The sequence below is a fragment of the Ursus maritimus genome, unplaced genomic scaffold (genome assembly GCF_017311325.1).
Source record: "Ursus maritimus isolate PB19 unplaced genomic scaffold, ASM1731132v1 scaffold_35, whole genome shotgun sequence".
Taxonomy (NCBI): domain Eukaryota; kingdom Metazoa; phylum Chordata; class Mammalia; order Carnivora; family Ursidae; genus Ursus; species Ursus maritimus.
The window spans coordinates 24,455,900-24,471,301 of record NW_024426119.1 but is presented as its reverse complement, the minus strand read 5'-3'; the positions used below and the strand labels follow the sequence as shown (position 1 = coordinate 24,471,301).

Genomic DNA, 15,402 nt, shown 5'->3' with positions numbered 1-15,402 from the left:
AAAATGCATGTCCCCCATGTTTTGCACAAGGCAGGCACACAATAAGTATTTGTTAAATGAATGATACATTCATGCCACCCTCTAGGATTCATTACTTCAATAAAATTTTCCTCCGCATCTACTATGTGCCAGTGTATATCCTAGACGCATCTAAGACAGGATACCAGCCATGGGGAGCTCACAGTCCCTTAGAGAAACAATGATATAAATTAATAGTTACCAAGATACATTGTAATAAGTTCTGTAATAGAGGAAAGTATAACGCACAACTTAACTTTGACTATGAAGAAAGGGCAGCTGAGGGACGTTTCACGGACTTTCAGTTAGAAAGGCCATAACACTGCTGGAAGTGGTTAAGAATAAGGGCACTCATTCAGACCACCTGGGTTCAATTCTAGCTCTTCTATTTATCAGCTGTGCAAGCTTGAGGACACTGCCTCCGTTTTCTCATTAATAAAATGCGCTAAAAATAGTACCTACCTCAAAGATTGGTTATGAAGATTCACAAGACAATGAATATAAAGTGCTTAGCACTATGTACCAATCGATATACATTTTACTTTTGTTATTATTATAGCATTCTTACCTATGAATAGGGGTCTGAGGCTTACAAAAGAGGTTAAACAAAGAGCATTCAGTACCTCTAAGAAAGGTGAATATGCTGCCTGTGGGAAACCTTACTTCAACTAATGCAACCTCCTCAGGGATGAAAATGCCACCTCCTTGAAGATGCCCTCCCAATCCTGTTGCCCCAGGGAGGAGGGGAGGATTTTGCACTTTCACACTATATTGCTTATACTTTTCTTTATGGCTTCCATTTCAGCCTGTCACTCAGTTGAATGCATTTACGTATCCAGGGGGCACAAATACATTGCCATGCATTGTGAAGGATATGGTGAAATTCAGCTTAAATCAGATTCAAGTTCATGACTACATGATAAAAAAGGTTAAGTGCCACAAAGCGGATTAGTTTATAAATTATAAATGCCCTAGGAAATTCTACTTACTTGCTTACACCCTAGCTTCCCTTCTAGAATGAAAACAGCCAGAACACACTAGCCTGTTTTAGACTTGCAATAGAAGGCTTAAGAGGCTTGGTCATTTATTCAACAATTATTTATTATGCACTGTTCAAGATTACAAAGTTTAACTGCACTTGGTAGAGGAAAAGAGAATAGACATTTAAACAAATGATGACAATAATCTGTGATCAGTGCTAATGACAGCAGCTTGGACAAATCGATTCAAGGTGCCCGAAGAAGGCAGCAAGTAGAAACCCACAGGTGGAACGACAGACTAAATCAGAGGCCTTACCAAGGAACTCCGTTTGGCGTCAACTACAGCACAACAAACAGGTACCGCGAGAGCGAAGCTGTGGAGAGCCTGCACAGAGTGCCCTGGGGCTGCTGGCTTTGGCGGCCAGCGTCACATGCGCTCGGTCAACACACGTGTACAGAGCACCCACTGTGAGCCAGGCGCGGCGCCAGGGTGACCACAGCGGGGGTCCCCAGGATAGGGTCTCTGGGTTTCCCCCGCAGCCTGCAGGGGGCGAGGAGGGCTGCCCACACGTCACTTGTAGGGAGAAACTTAGGGTCTCGCTGACACTTCAAAGTCAAAGCCTGAGTCCCGCAACCCGCGGAGAGTCCACCACCACAGAATTTGAGGAGGGGGCGGGTCAGCCCTCGGGAAGCCACGACCAGAATCCCGAGGACCCCGCACCTCCTCTAACCCCAGCTCCAAGCCCAGCCCAGAAGCAAAACTCACCCGAGGCCACGGATGCTGTCACCAGAGGGAAACCCTAATCCCCGCCAAAGACAGACTTCTAACAAACCCCCTTACCGAGGACTCTAATCCGCTAGCTCCTTCCTCGTCACAACCGAACCCAGAAGCGCTGAGGCCATTGACGAGCAGCCGCCTCCTTCAATCGCCGACTAGAAGCTGGCTTGGAGGGCGGGGCCATGCCGGCTCGAGGCTGGGCGTGGAGGCGGAAGTCTCCGCCTTTCTCAAACTTGGTTGAGAATTCCACCTGCAGTTGCGAATGTATGGCTGTTTGAAAGCGGGCGCCAGAGGTGGCGGGAAGGTCCTGCTGTGCGCCCATTGGTGGATTAGTGAGCCAATTACGAAAGGGTTGACTCTAGATGGGGCGGGTTTACGGTTGCCTAGAGATGCCAAGCGCCAGGGCTTAGGCCTTTGGCGTGGATGAACCAGTCTTGTCTGGGGTCGCCTGCCCCTTCCCCCATGCCCCCCTCGCCCCGCGTTTTCCATTCCTAAACCTCAGTTCTCGGTTGCAGCCCTGAGAATCCCTCACTTGCCCCACGGAACCATTACCTAAAAGGTTTTTGCACCTGCCCTTCTGATCCTCTAAGGTGCTTCCCCATCACCTAAACAGGCTTAGATGTGGTTTTACCTTATGTTCTTTCTTACTGGGTCCTGCCTTGTTTGAATTTGTGTTTCTTTCATTACCGATGAAGTGGCACATTTTCCCACGTCTTTATTCACTACTTGAATTTCCTCGAGTGTGAATATTTGTCATTTTAGGTATCTGTTAACCCGTCCTTTAAGACAGCGCTGCCCAGTATGCACTAAAGCCCGTTCTGTATCTACCTGCCGAGCTAACAGGGTTTCAGTGAACATTAAAGAGTTGGTAGCACTAGGTTCACTTATCTTTTTAACCCTTTCCCATACATATAAGAAAACCCTTTCAGATACAGTATGGAGTAACATGGTTGTTTAAGGCTCTTCATAATTCGACTAGTTTTCTTTTGCCAACCCACCATCCCACCCCTGTGATGCCTACACTGATCCCCATAACCCTATCTGCTAACAAAGGTTACGCCACATAAGTACTCACTCAATCCATAGCAATAAGTGACTGAAATTACTGGCTGAGAAAACCGGGGATGTACTGTATGGTGACTAACATAATATAATAAAAAATCATTATTAATAAAAAAAAAAAAAAGAAATTACTGGCTGAGCTGCCCACGGTTCTCAGAGTGCTTTTGTTTTGCTCAAGCTCTCTTTGACCTGTATTGCCCAGTCTTCAACATAGATGAGCACCTCTTCTGAAACCTTTGATGACACACTTCCCCTACCCCCGACAGAAATGATCCTTCATACATCTGTACACAATATACATATTTTATTATGTTTCGTATTCTGTAGTTAGTTGTGGTCTGTTTTACTCAGTCCAATGTTAATATCTTGTGGTACTTACATTACTTCTTGGACATCAAGCATGCTTCATGGTCCCTGGTAGGCACTCAAAACAAATTGGTTAAATGAGTAAATAAATGAACAAATAAATGAAGGCTTCTGTGCCAGAAAATGTGAATAAACGGCATTTAGGTAAATGGCGGTTGTTGAAACCTGAGCCAAGGCATCTGTTAGTGGGAACTAGGCTTATGTTAAGATGGAACGCTACACCAAGGATGCTAAGTGATCCGTGTTTCTTACAGAGATGAATGCATAAAAGATATAAGGGGGTGAAGCACATGAGGAGACAGTGTTTATAATCCTTTACATAGTGCTTTAGAATTTGGTGAGTTCTTCCACAAACACTAGCTCATGTAGTCCTTACAACAAACCTGTGAGGGCCTAGGACAGGTATTCATATCCCATTTTACAGCAGAAGAAACGGACAAAAAAAATTTGACTTGTCCAAGGCTACACAGCTAATGTGAGACAGAGAAAGAATTTGAGCACACCTCTTTTATCTCCAAATCCAGAGCTATTTATATTTAATATTCTATTAAGTATAAGTGAGAATTAAGCACATACATCACAAAAGATGCAAAATAAAGAATAAATCAGAGCCCCTTGCCTCTAAAAATGGATTTGGGTGAAGTTATGGGTATAATCAATGAAATTTTCTTGACTGCCTATCCTGTTTAATTCCTGGCCTAGATGCTTGAAGATAAAGTGTGAGGCAGGACCCCTCCCCTCCAGGTACCCATACTCTTTGGCAGTGCAAGATGCTTGCATAAGACACACACACACACACACACACACACACACACACAATAATAGTTTACTACATGCAATGTAAGAAGGGGTGATGATTCTGGGGAAAACTGAACATCTAAGAAAGGATCTATCAGACAAAGTTCTTGGAGGAAGAGGAAAAGAGAGTCAACAAGAGGATTGTTAGCATGAGTGATTGCAATGTGAAACCAGACCAGCAAAAGTAAAAGAGTCTTATATTTTTGGGGCACCTGGGTGGCTCAGTAGGTTAAGTGTCCGACTGAAATTTGGCTCATATCATGATCTCAGGGTCCTGGGATCAGAGCCTCGAGTTGGGTTCCCTGCTCAGTGGCGAGTCTGCTTGACTCCCTCTCCCTTTCCTCTCCCCCACATGCTCGTTCTCTGTCTCTCTCTCTCAAATAAATAAATCTTTTTTTAAGAAAGGATTCTTACCTTTAGAGGTAAGAGTGGAGAAGTGGGCTAGAAGGGGAGCAGCCAATAGAAGAGCTTGATGCCTGAAGAAATGGGAAAGGCATGCTACAGAGGTAAGGTATGGGGTACACAAGGAATGACCTTAATAACATCTCCAGAGAAACACAAGTAGACAGAGTCATTCTGGAGTAATAAAAATAAATGTGGGGAAAGACAGAAAAACTGCCAAAGATCTTACTTGCTGCACAAGAGATTATTTCTGGAATGTTGGGTCAATATTTATCCTTCATTTTTTAAACAGGCACACCTCTGAGCTGGGAGGGATGCTACCTCTACCAGACTTGTTTACATTTCAAGGGGAAATGTCATGCTGTTGATGAGATGTTGATGAATATTCTTCCCATTCAGAACATCTATAAGGTGGAGCTAAGCCATCATTCCTCCTTTTCCTACCTTCTCTCTGGTGTCAAAGCCATCAGGTCAAAGCAAAGCCATCATGAAATAAGGAGTGTGATCCTTAAAAGAACACTGAAACTAAAGATCTAAGTTTAAGTTCCAGCTCTCCTACCCACTAGCCTTTATCCACAACAGTTTATTTAACCCCTCTGAGCCTCAAAGTTCTTATTTAAAAAGAGGAATGATAATACCTACTTTGCAGAATTGTAAAAAAGATGAAATAAGATTGTGTGAAAGAAATTCTAAAATGTAGAAATGCTATTTAACTGAGTGTTAATTAACTGAGGGAGATCAGACCATTATTTGCAGTATATTCATCTAATAATATTTTTTGAGCATCCACTTTGCACCAAGCACTATTCTAGGGGCTCATTTAATACTGACACATGGGTCAAAATGCCTGCTGAAAAGTCCCAACTGCTGAATCTACTCCTGCCCACAGCCACTATAACTTCACCACCATCGCTTCCCCACCACCCCAAGACCTGGCCATACCTAACTCGGTCATAGGTGAGCACCAGACCCAAGTTGGGCCACCCATATTCCCTTTCCAAGTAACTGAAATAAGACTTCATGAAACTGAGTCAGGTGGTGAACATACAGAAGAGAAGCAGACTTTTATTACAGTTGTCTGTATTTTATGGGAAATACACTACTTCCATATATGGGAGCGTATTATATGGCGGAGCCTAGACTGAAGATCATGAACTTCCAGCACTCAAAGCCATGGATATGCCTGATTCTTGCACTTTGTGAAGCCTGACCGTTCAGCTTTTCCTTGGGTCCTGTAATAACCTGAACCTTAAAACAATCTTTTGACTTGAGCTGATTCAGGTCAATTAGGAGTTGAATAGTGTCCCCCCAAATTTCACGTGCACCCCGAACTCAGAATGTGACCTTATTTGGAAATAGGGTCTTCGCAAATGTAATTAGTTAATATATGAGGATGGGTCCTAAATCTAAAACCGGTGTCCTTAAAAGAAGAGAAGAAGAACCTGAAACTAATGTAAGATCATGTGTCAATTATACACACATGCACACAACTATATACATTATTGTAGTACAGGGTTCACTTTTAAAATAAAATTTTTAATTTCCTAAAAAAAAAATTAAGAAAAAGAAGAAGAGGTGAAAACACAGACACGCAAGGCGAAGACAGCCATGTGAAGATGGAGGCAGAAAAAGGAGTTATGTCACCACAAGCCAAGGAACACCCAGGGCCACCAGAAGCTGGCAAGGGATTCTTCCCCAGAACTTTCAGAAGGAGCATGGCCCTGTCAACACCTTGATTTTAGACTTCTAATCCCCAGTACTGTGAGAGAATAAATTTCTGCTGTTTTAGGTCACCTAGTGTGTGGTACTTTGCTGCAGTAGCCCCAGGAAATTAGTACAGGTGGGTTTTCACTCCTTGCAACCAAACAATTATGACTAAGGTGCATTTGTGACAATAGATTGACTGTATGTGAATAGTCTAAACCAGTGATTTTCCAAGTATGATCCATGGCCCACTGGTGGACCTCAAAGATATTCCTGATGGTTCATCAAACGATACAGACCACGTAAGTTGTTTCTTCAGCTTTCGTGGGAAAATAACTTGCAATTTGATAGGTTTTTATTTTTATATACAACTAAGGTTTATGTATTAGGAATCTACCAAGTAAAATATGAGGGGTTACTAATGTTTAGAATTTTAAGTGAGAATTATCACATTATTTAAGCTTACGAAGATTGGTGTTTCATCATTTCTATGTGCAACATTATAAAACTCCTGCTCATGCACATTTGAAGATAACTGAAATACCCACTTTGGGGAGAAGGGTATAAATAGTGCCATTCCCAGGAAATTGTGGGTTTTAAGAGATGTTGTTCCTGTGTCTTAGTTATGAACCCTCTTTGCTTGGCTTCACCAATATCAATTAAGTTTGTTGCAAGCTGTTGGGTTAACTCAACCGTGTGTAGTGTTAACTACTTTAATAAATGAATTTACACTTTTCCTATAACTTGACTTTAAAATAATATTCAAGTTCACGTTCAATTTTTATCATTAGTCACCTATTACTAAAGTCATCAATTTATAATTTCTTCGAAGTTTGCTTATACTTTATTGAAATGTGTTAGCTATAAATTTGTTCTATTTAAGCAACTGAGAACATATTATCAAGGCAAGTGATAAAATTAACTCGTTTTTTGAAAAATATGTAAGGCGGTATTTTGAAATATAAAATCATGTAAATTATATTTCTCCCTTAAAAGTAAATAAATAAGCAATCCCTATGGCTCCCTATTGGTTATTTTAACACTACCAAAAAAAAAAAAAGAGGATTGGGGGATGAAAGGTATGTGGGGAAAGAGGTCTTTTGCCTCTTCTATGGTCTTTGGCCAAAAGTGTGAGAGCCAATTGCCTGGATTTAATGTTCAGTATTTTCAATCATGCCAAAGCTTTTAATTGGAAAACCTGTAAAAGGTATCAGAAGTGACAATGACCATTTGATAAAGATCCAAAGCTGCAAAAATCATACCTGAGTGTGAAATGCAGACCCTCCCAGATGCCAAACTACTTCTGTTTCTTGAAACAAGATCATTAAGTTGGTATATTTTAAATGCTTACATAACATGTTCAATGCATATTAATAAAATACAACATAATGATACCATTCACATGACACTTAGAGGATTTATTAAAAATGTTCAGGTATTTGAACACTTAGATTGTATAGTCCTATAATGGGACACATGTTCAAAGTTGTTTCATGTTCTTCTGCCTTAGGTCAGGTTCCCAGAAGAGGGCCTGGGCAGAGCTGGCCATGTCTTGCACGACATCTGTGTTTGCCATCCTTCGATGTCATCAGCGTATCTCTGGAGATAATACCAAGCATTACACTTGAGGTCCTTCATGAAGGTGGCTTCATGCAGCATATCCAGATGACCCCTCCTATTCCTAGTATGATGGGACCGAGGATGACCAAGATGATCCTACTGGTGAAAGTGCCAACAGTTAAAGCAGCAATCTTCCTAAAATCTCTTGACATATCTACATTTTACCCCCAAACATTTTTTAAAATTAAACTTTTTATTTTGGAAAAATTGTAGATTCACAAGCAGTTAGTTGTAAGAAATAATACAGGGAGATCTCCTGTGAGCTTTACCCAGTTTCCACCCATAATAACATCTTTTTCAAAACTACAGTACAATATCACAACCACAATATCCACGTTGATACAGTCAAAATTCAAAACAATTGCATCACACAAGGATTCTTCATGTTGCCCTTTGAGAACTGTACCCACTTTCCTCCCTCCTACCAGCTCCGTCCTTGACATCTAATCTATTCTCCGTTTCTATCATTTTATCATTTCAAGAATGTTATATAAATGTAGTCCTATAGTCTGTAACCTTTTGGGATTAGCTCTTTGCTCTGCATAATTCTCTGCAGATTCAGCCAAGTTGTATGTCTCAACCTGTCATTCCTTTTTACTGCGGAGTACTGTTCCATGGTGTGTATGTACCAAGTCTGTTTAACCATTCACCCATTGAAGGAACATCTGGGATATTGCCAGCTGTAGGTCATTACAAACAAAGCTACTATGAACACTTCTGTCCAGCTTGTTGTGTGAACATGAGTTTTCATTTCCCTGTGATCCAAGCCCAGTGGTGTAATTACTGGGTTGAATGTTAGCTGCATGTTTAGTTTCTTAAATAAACTATCAAACTGCTTTCCAGAGTGGCTGTACTATTTTACATTCTCAGCAGGAATGCATGTGTGGTCTACTTTGTCATCAGGCTAGCATTTAATATTATCAATAGTTTTCATTTTACCCATTCAGGTATGTGCATAGTAATATCTAGTTGTGATTTTAATCTGCATTTCCTAACTGACTAATGAGTTCGAGCATATTTTCATGTGCTTGTTTGTCATCCATACATCTTCAGTGAATTGTGTTTTTTGCCCACTTTCTAATTAGATTTTTTTTTTTACTGTTGAGTTTTGAGTTTTTTATATATTCTAGATACTAGCCCTCTGTCAGATATGTGCCTTGCAAATATTTTTTCCCAGTCTATAGCTTGCCCTTCATCCTCTTTATGGAGTCTTTCACAGAGCAAAAATTTATTATTTTGATGCAATGCAATGTATTAGTTTTTCCTTTAATGGATCATATCCACTCTAAAAACTCTTTGCCTCACCCTAGACCCTAAGGATTTTCTCCTGTGTTTTTCTTTCCTAAAAGTTCTGTAGTTTTACATTTTATGTTTAAACCAATAACCCATTGGAGTCAATGTTTATGTAAAGTGTGAGGTCCGTTCTCTTGCCTGCAGATGTCCAATTGTTCCCACACCATTTGTTGAAGAGGCTGTCCTTCTTGCATTAAGTATAATGTCTGTAACCGCCTCCTTGTGGAGTCACCAGGGCTGGTGGAGTCCCTCCACTGGAGGCCACAGCTCCTGAAGGCAGTCCTCCCACAGAACTCTCTCTCCAGATTATGTTCCCGTGATCTCCCCTTACCTGTTCACTGGCCCCAGGGTACTGCATCCTCCCTTGTGGTTTCCCCATCCTCTGCCCACACCTTTATTAAACCCGCCTCGCATTACCCAATTTAAGTGAGCCGTCTGTTTCCTGTCAGGACCCTGACACACCCTGCGAATGATAAATTTTCCAAATTCCAAACATCAGGCATATGCTGTCAATTGTCACAAAGCAATGATAATTTATTTTTTTTTTGAAAAGTCATTTACAGGTATTTAGAGGCAAATGGATTTCCACTTTAAAACAGATGAAGATACATGTGTGTCATTAAAACAGCATGCAAACATTTCGTCTGTTGTTTCATTTTGTTTTAACTGTGTCTGTGGTGCTTGTAAGTGCAGTATTTTTTTTACCTAACTCCTATAACATCAAAGTCAAATACTGATTATCCATATGGTGGTGCATGATGTACCAGGATCCATGTGCTGCTCATAGCATTTACGCTGTCTGCATCTATTTCTATCAGGAACTTTTTCCTGCAGCCCAGTTAACACTCTACTCAACCAGACTGAGACCACAACCCTGCTCTGTCTCTGATGGGTGACTAGATCACCCACAAATTTCTATGATCTATACTCATGCTGACCCCCTTTTGGGAGGACAGATCATCAAGAACCAAGGTGTGTGTGTGTGTGTGTGTGTGTGTGTATATATATATATATATATATATATATATATATATATATGTATATATAAAATTGATGAAAAGCCATTATTTCCTAGTTGTGTAAAAGGAAACAAACCTACGTAAGCAATCAGTGGCAGTAGAAGTAGAATAAAATCATAAACCTTTACAGAAAAAAATATTACAATTCAGTGTGCTTGATTTCTTTTTTTTTTTTTTTTAAAGATTTTATTTATTTATGTGACAGAGAGACAGCCAGCGAGAGAGGGAACACAGCAGGGGGAGTGGGAGAGGAAGAAGCAGGCTCCCAGCGGAGGAGCCTGATGTGGGACTCGATCCCGGATCGCCAGGATCACGCCCTGAGCCGAAGGCAGACGCTTTAACGACTGCGCTACCCAGGCGCCCCCAGTGTGCTTGATTTCTGATGATTTCTACCCCAGAAAAGTTTCTTGTCTTTTATTTAAAACTTAGCAAATATATCACAATTACAAAGATTAAGTTGTATCTACATAGCCACAATGAAGTGGGGTTAAGGCAACTGTCCAGATTACTCAGGATAAAAAGCCATCCTAAAGTAACGGCCAGACCACTCTATGCAAAGGCAAGTAAAACACTGAAGCCATTTTCTCCTACTCCGAACAACCAAATCCACTTCCACCGTCACTACTGAGAGCGCTCCAATGTGTCAGCGTTTGTGATGGGAGGGCTCAGGGTTCCTGCTACCTGAATATTGGTTTCGGTTGTGTCATTCATTCTTTGAGAATAGATACAGACTAAAGGAAAAAGCTCAAGTTTTCACCTTCTGTACAAACTGATTATCAACGCTGACCCCTAATAAGTGGAAAACTTGTTTTTTATAGACTCGTCTTATGTTAGGGCTGAGATAGACCTCTGAATTCACCTTATTCGAGTCCCTTATTTCATAGACAAGGAAACTGGAGACCAGGCGGNTTCAGCAGCTGGCTCAAGGTCATATAGCACTTTTCTCTACACAACACTTAATTACACCATCGGTTTACCAGTGTACCTACATGTGGCAAACCTTTCCAGCTGTTTCGTTCAGTATGTTTTCTCCCTTCTGCATTTCGTCTGATCGTATCTAGAAAAGATGCTAAGGATACAGTAGGTGAGAGACTATGATTCAGTCACAGCCAATCAAGCAGACATTTCCTGACACTTTCAAATAAATTCAATACTTTAAATAAGAATGAAACCAATTCGGATGTTGAATGTGAAGAACACCGCTTTGTCCACCATGTGTTAAATCCGTGCACTCATGAGCTGCTTTTGGGTGTGGGGGTGGGGGGAGGAAAGAGGGAGAAATATGATGAAATAGAAATGACTGATAGATTTGGCCTCTCTTCAGCTGATGCTATGCTGCATACAAACAGTCTGAATAGCAAAGGTTCAGAAATACTAGGCCAAAGAATTTAGGCTGCAACCCTTTAACTGGTAAATGGGACAGACCAGTGAAACAGACCAATGCTTTCAGTGGCTTCTGATTTGATTCCACTGGCATAGACAGAGTCCAAATTCAACATCAAATTTATTTTAACATTGCAGTGAAAGTGCTACTAAACAGAAAATGTAATAAAGTCAGTAAGTATCAAGAAAATTGCTTCTTATTTTTGTAACAAGGAAAAACTTTTTTTGGCAAATAGTTCTATAGTTAGAGAATATGAAGACACTTAGAACTAATCTCCCCAATATGAAAATGTCCCCAAATTATCAAGTTGAAAGGCACATACCACTGCCCCAGCAGTTCATCCAAGTAGTCTCTAGCATGGGAAATATTAATTGTGCTTTTAGCCTGCTATCAACGCAATACGGCCTAAAAAAGTGACATCCGTGCATATGTATAATTTCTTTTCAAATGGACCAATCCTCTTCCCCTTTTCCGATATTCACTTTCTGAAGATCCATCTTCGTTAGTTCTTTGTCTTATAAAGGACATAGTCCGTGGTGGTGTTGGAAAAATGTACTTCACAGTTCGTGCTCTACTTTGTCTACAAACCAAGTTTGGATTATCTTTGTGTCCTAACACAAAATGAAGTTTCTTGAAGCATCAGTGTGATGGTACTTCCATATTGTCATTTGTTGCAATGCAAAAGTCCTGGATTATTTTCTTTTCTCACTGGTTGTTTGAGGCTTACTTCGCTTCCGGAAGAGATGATTGGCAAACTGTTATCCATGTGGTATCTGATAAGGTGACCGACGTTATCAAATACATGATCCTTGGTCCTGACCTTGAAAAGGAAGTACAGAGTATTTAGGTTAAATGATAATAGTTCTCCTGCAAGAAGTAAACAATCAGGAAGAAGAACAGACACATCCCTGAAGGAGATATTTGGCTGAATAACAAAAAAATGAAAGGTACTTTTCAACTCTATATCCTTCAGTAAACACTTGTCTCATTCCCCGTTACCTTTTCAAAGCAATTTTCCCTCTCAGTTAGAAAAATGATATTGCATGGTACACTGGGTGTTATACGCAAATAATGAATCATGGAACACAGTACTGTATGGTGACTAATATAACAAAATAAAAATTATTAAAAAAAAAGAAAAATGATAATATCAACACTGTCACCCAATCCAAATTTGCAACCAACCTCTTTGCCGTGTTACTGTTTGATATATTCTATCGTGTCACCAGTCCTATAAATATTTACAAGCATGAATCCCAGGATTACAATTATAACCCAGCAAGCAGGCTGTTCCCAAAATAACTTGTGTCTGTACAAAGAGGCCCTTCTGGAGAAGTCCTGCCTCTCCTTGGAGGCTCAACACAAGTCCTGTCTCCTTCCAGAAGCCTCCTCAGACCTTACTAATAGGCCCTCATGTCTCCTTCCTGCCGACTTCATGGTAGCTGATTCATAAATATTCGTCACAGGGAGCTTCTTGTCTGCATGCCAAAGCAACTCGGTTTCCCTACGCTTGCTTTCTCCTGAGGACTTTCTTCCCTAGTATTACTGCATCCTCACCCCGGGCATGAGCAGAAGATATTACTCTCCATCATGACCCCACCGGCCATAATATACTCCTGTGGGGGGTGGCTGGGAATTGTCCGGGAGTGGGAAGTCATGCAGACATAGAATACTTGGCTACTTCTGCTACCTCTCTACAAGGGATTTTTTAGTTCTGTTTAGATATTGGTTTTCGGCATATGAAAAAAGAAAACACACACACACTTTTTTTTAATAATTGACCTAATTTGAATATAACTATGAATTAGATAATGATAATGTATCAATATTTAAATTTCTTGATTTTGATCACTGCACTATGTCTGCGTAAGAGAATACCCCTATTCTTGGGAAAGAGACACTTAAGGATTAAGAGGAAAAGAACACAAGGTTTCCCACTTACTCTCAAATGGCTCCAAGCCTTGAAAACATTTTAATCTTCTTCATCTCAACCACAACCCACGTCGAATCAGTTGATCGGTCCTGCCAGTCTGTGTCGTAAATCCCAGCTCACTCTGCCCTGTTCTCTGTATGTCTCCTGCCCATCCTGGTTCAGGCTTTCACTAGTTTTTACCTAGAATCCCCTAATTACTTTCTTCCAAAGGCAATCCTGCATATAAATGTCAAGTTAATCTTCCAGCACAGGGTTTATAAACTATCCACTCTCCGGCCAAACATACCAGGAGATGTTTTAGTTTGCTGGGGGGTAAGGTGGAAGGTACCCAATAGAGAGTTTTTAAGTATTTTGAATTAAAAATGGTGAGATCTCCTATAAAAATTTAGTTTTATGGCTTCTTTGGGAAAATCACATCTGGCTACCCTGGGCCCTTACTCCAAATGGCAGCAATTGACCGGAGCTGCGTGGGACTGTCCCTCTTACACAGGACATGTGCTTCCCAGTTCATCATGGCCCCCCTGCACCCTTTGTGCATTCCACCATTTGCCTAGCTTTACACACTGCGAATACTGGCTGCTGTGGCCCCAATCACAAGGTGCCTGAGTGTGTGCTCATGCGCGCGTGTATGTGTGTGAGATAACAAAACCATAACATGAGATCTACCCCCTGAACAAGTTTTTAAGTGTACAACCGTGTAGTGAACTCTAAGCACAATGCCGTACAGCAGATCACTAGAACTTTTTCATCTTCCATGACTGAAATCTATAACCATTAAACAACAACTACCTGTTTCTTCCTCCCCACCGGGCCCTGGAAACTACCATTCTACTTTCTGTTTCTATGGGTTTGACTATTTTTGATATCTCATATAATTGGAATTATGCAGTAGTTGTCATCCTGTGACTGGCTTATTTTATTTTATTTTATTTTATTTTATTTTATTTTTTTAAAGATTTTATTTATTTATGTGACAGAGAGACAGGTGACTGGCTTATTTTAATTAGCAGGATGCGTTCCAGGTTCACTCATGTTGTCTCATGTGACAGACTTTTGTCTTCTTATGGCGGTATAGTATTCCATTGTATGTACGTGTATGGATTCATACACCACATTTTCTTAATCCATTAATCCATCAAGGGTAGCTTGTTCCTACCACTTGGCTACTGTGAATAATGCTGCAATGAAGATGGGAGTGCAAATGTCTCTTTAAGTTCCCGATTTCAATTCTTTTGGGATAAAAACCCATTCAATAAATATGGATCATATGGGAATTAAATTTTTAATTTTTTGAGAACACTCCATACTGCTTTCCACAGCAGCTACACCATTTTACATTCCCAATAACACGGTACAAGGGTTACAATTTCTGCACACCCTCACCAAAACTTGGTCTTTCTGTTTGTTTTTCATAATGGCCATCCTAACAGGGGTGAGGTGATATCTTACTGCGAATTCGATTCCATTTCCCTGGTGATTATAGTTGTTGAGCATCTTTTCAAATACCTGCTGGTCATATGTATATCTTCTTTGGAGACATGACTATTCAAGTCATCTGTCCATTTTTATTTTTATTTTTATTTATTTTTTTTTTAATAATGATTTTTTATTATATTATGTTAGTCACCATACAGTACATCCCCGGTTTTCGATGTAAGGCTCGATGATTCATTAGTTGTGTATAACACCCAGTGCACCATGCAATATGTGCCCTCCTTACTACCCATCACTGGTCTATCCCATTCCCCCACCCCCCTCCCCTCTGTAGCCCTCAGTTTGTTTCTCATAGTCCATAGTCTCTCATGTTTCATTCCCCCTTCTGATTACCCCCCCTTTCTTTATCCCTTTCTTCCCCTACCGATCATCCTAGTTCTTATGTTCCATAGATGAGAGAAATCATATGATAGTTGTCTTTCTCTGCTTGACTTATTTCACTAAGCATTATCTCCTCCAGTGCCGTCCATGTTGTAGCAAATGTTGAGAACTCATTCTTTCTGATTGCTGAGTAATATTCCATTGTATATATGGACCACAACTTCTTAATC

At 40.6% G+C, this 15,402-nt stretch overlaps 2 protein-coding genes across 2 annotated transcripts in view; both read right to left on the bottom strand.

The window, feature by feature from the left end:
• The window catches only part of CEP152 (centrosomal protein 152), a 91,362-nt gene extending 89,159 nt beyond the window's left edge, over positions 1-2,203 (bottom strand). The window contains exon 1 of the mRNA XM_008705934.2: positions 1,840-2,203. The gene's annotated coding sequence lies outside the window, so the exon portion shown is untranslated. The remainder of the gene's footprint in view (positions 1-1,839) is intronic.
• Positions 2,204-10,312: 8,109 nt separating this feature from the next.
• The window catches only part of SHC4 (SHC adaptor protein 4), a 139,273-nt gene continuing 134,183 nt past the window's right edge, over positions 10,313-15,402 (bottom strand). The window contains exon 12 of the mRNA XM_008705936.2: positions 10,313-12,244. Within this exon, the coding sequence (XP_008704158.1) occupies positions 12,089-12,244 (156 nt within the window). The 3' untranslated portion in view covers positions 10,313-12,088. The remainder of the gene's footprint in view (positions 12,245-15,402) is intronic.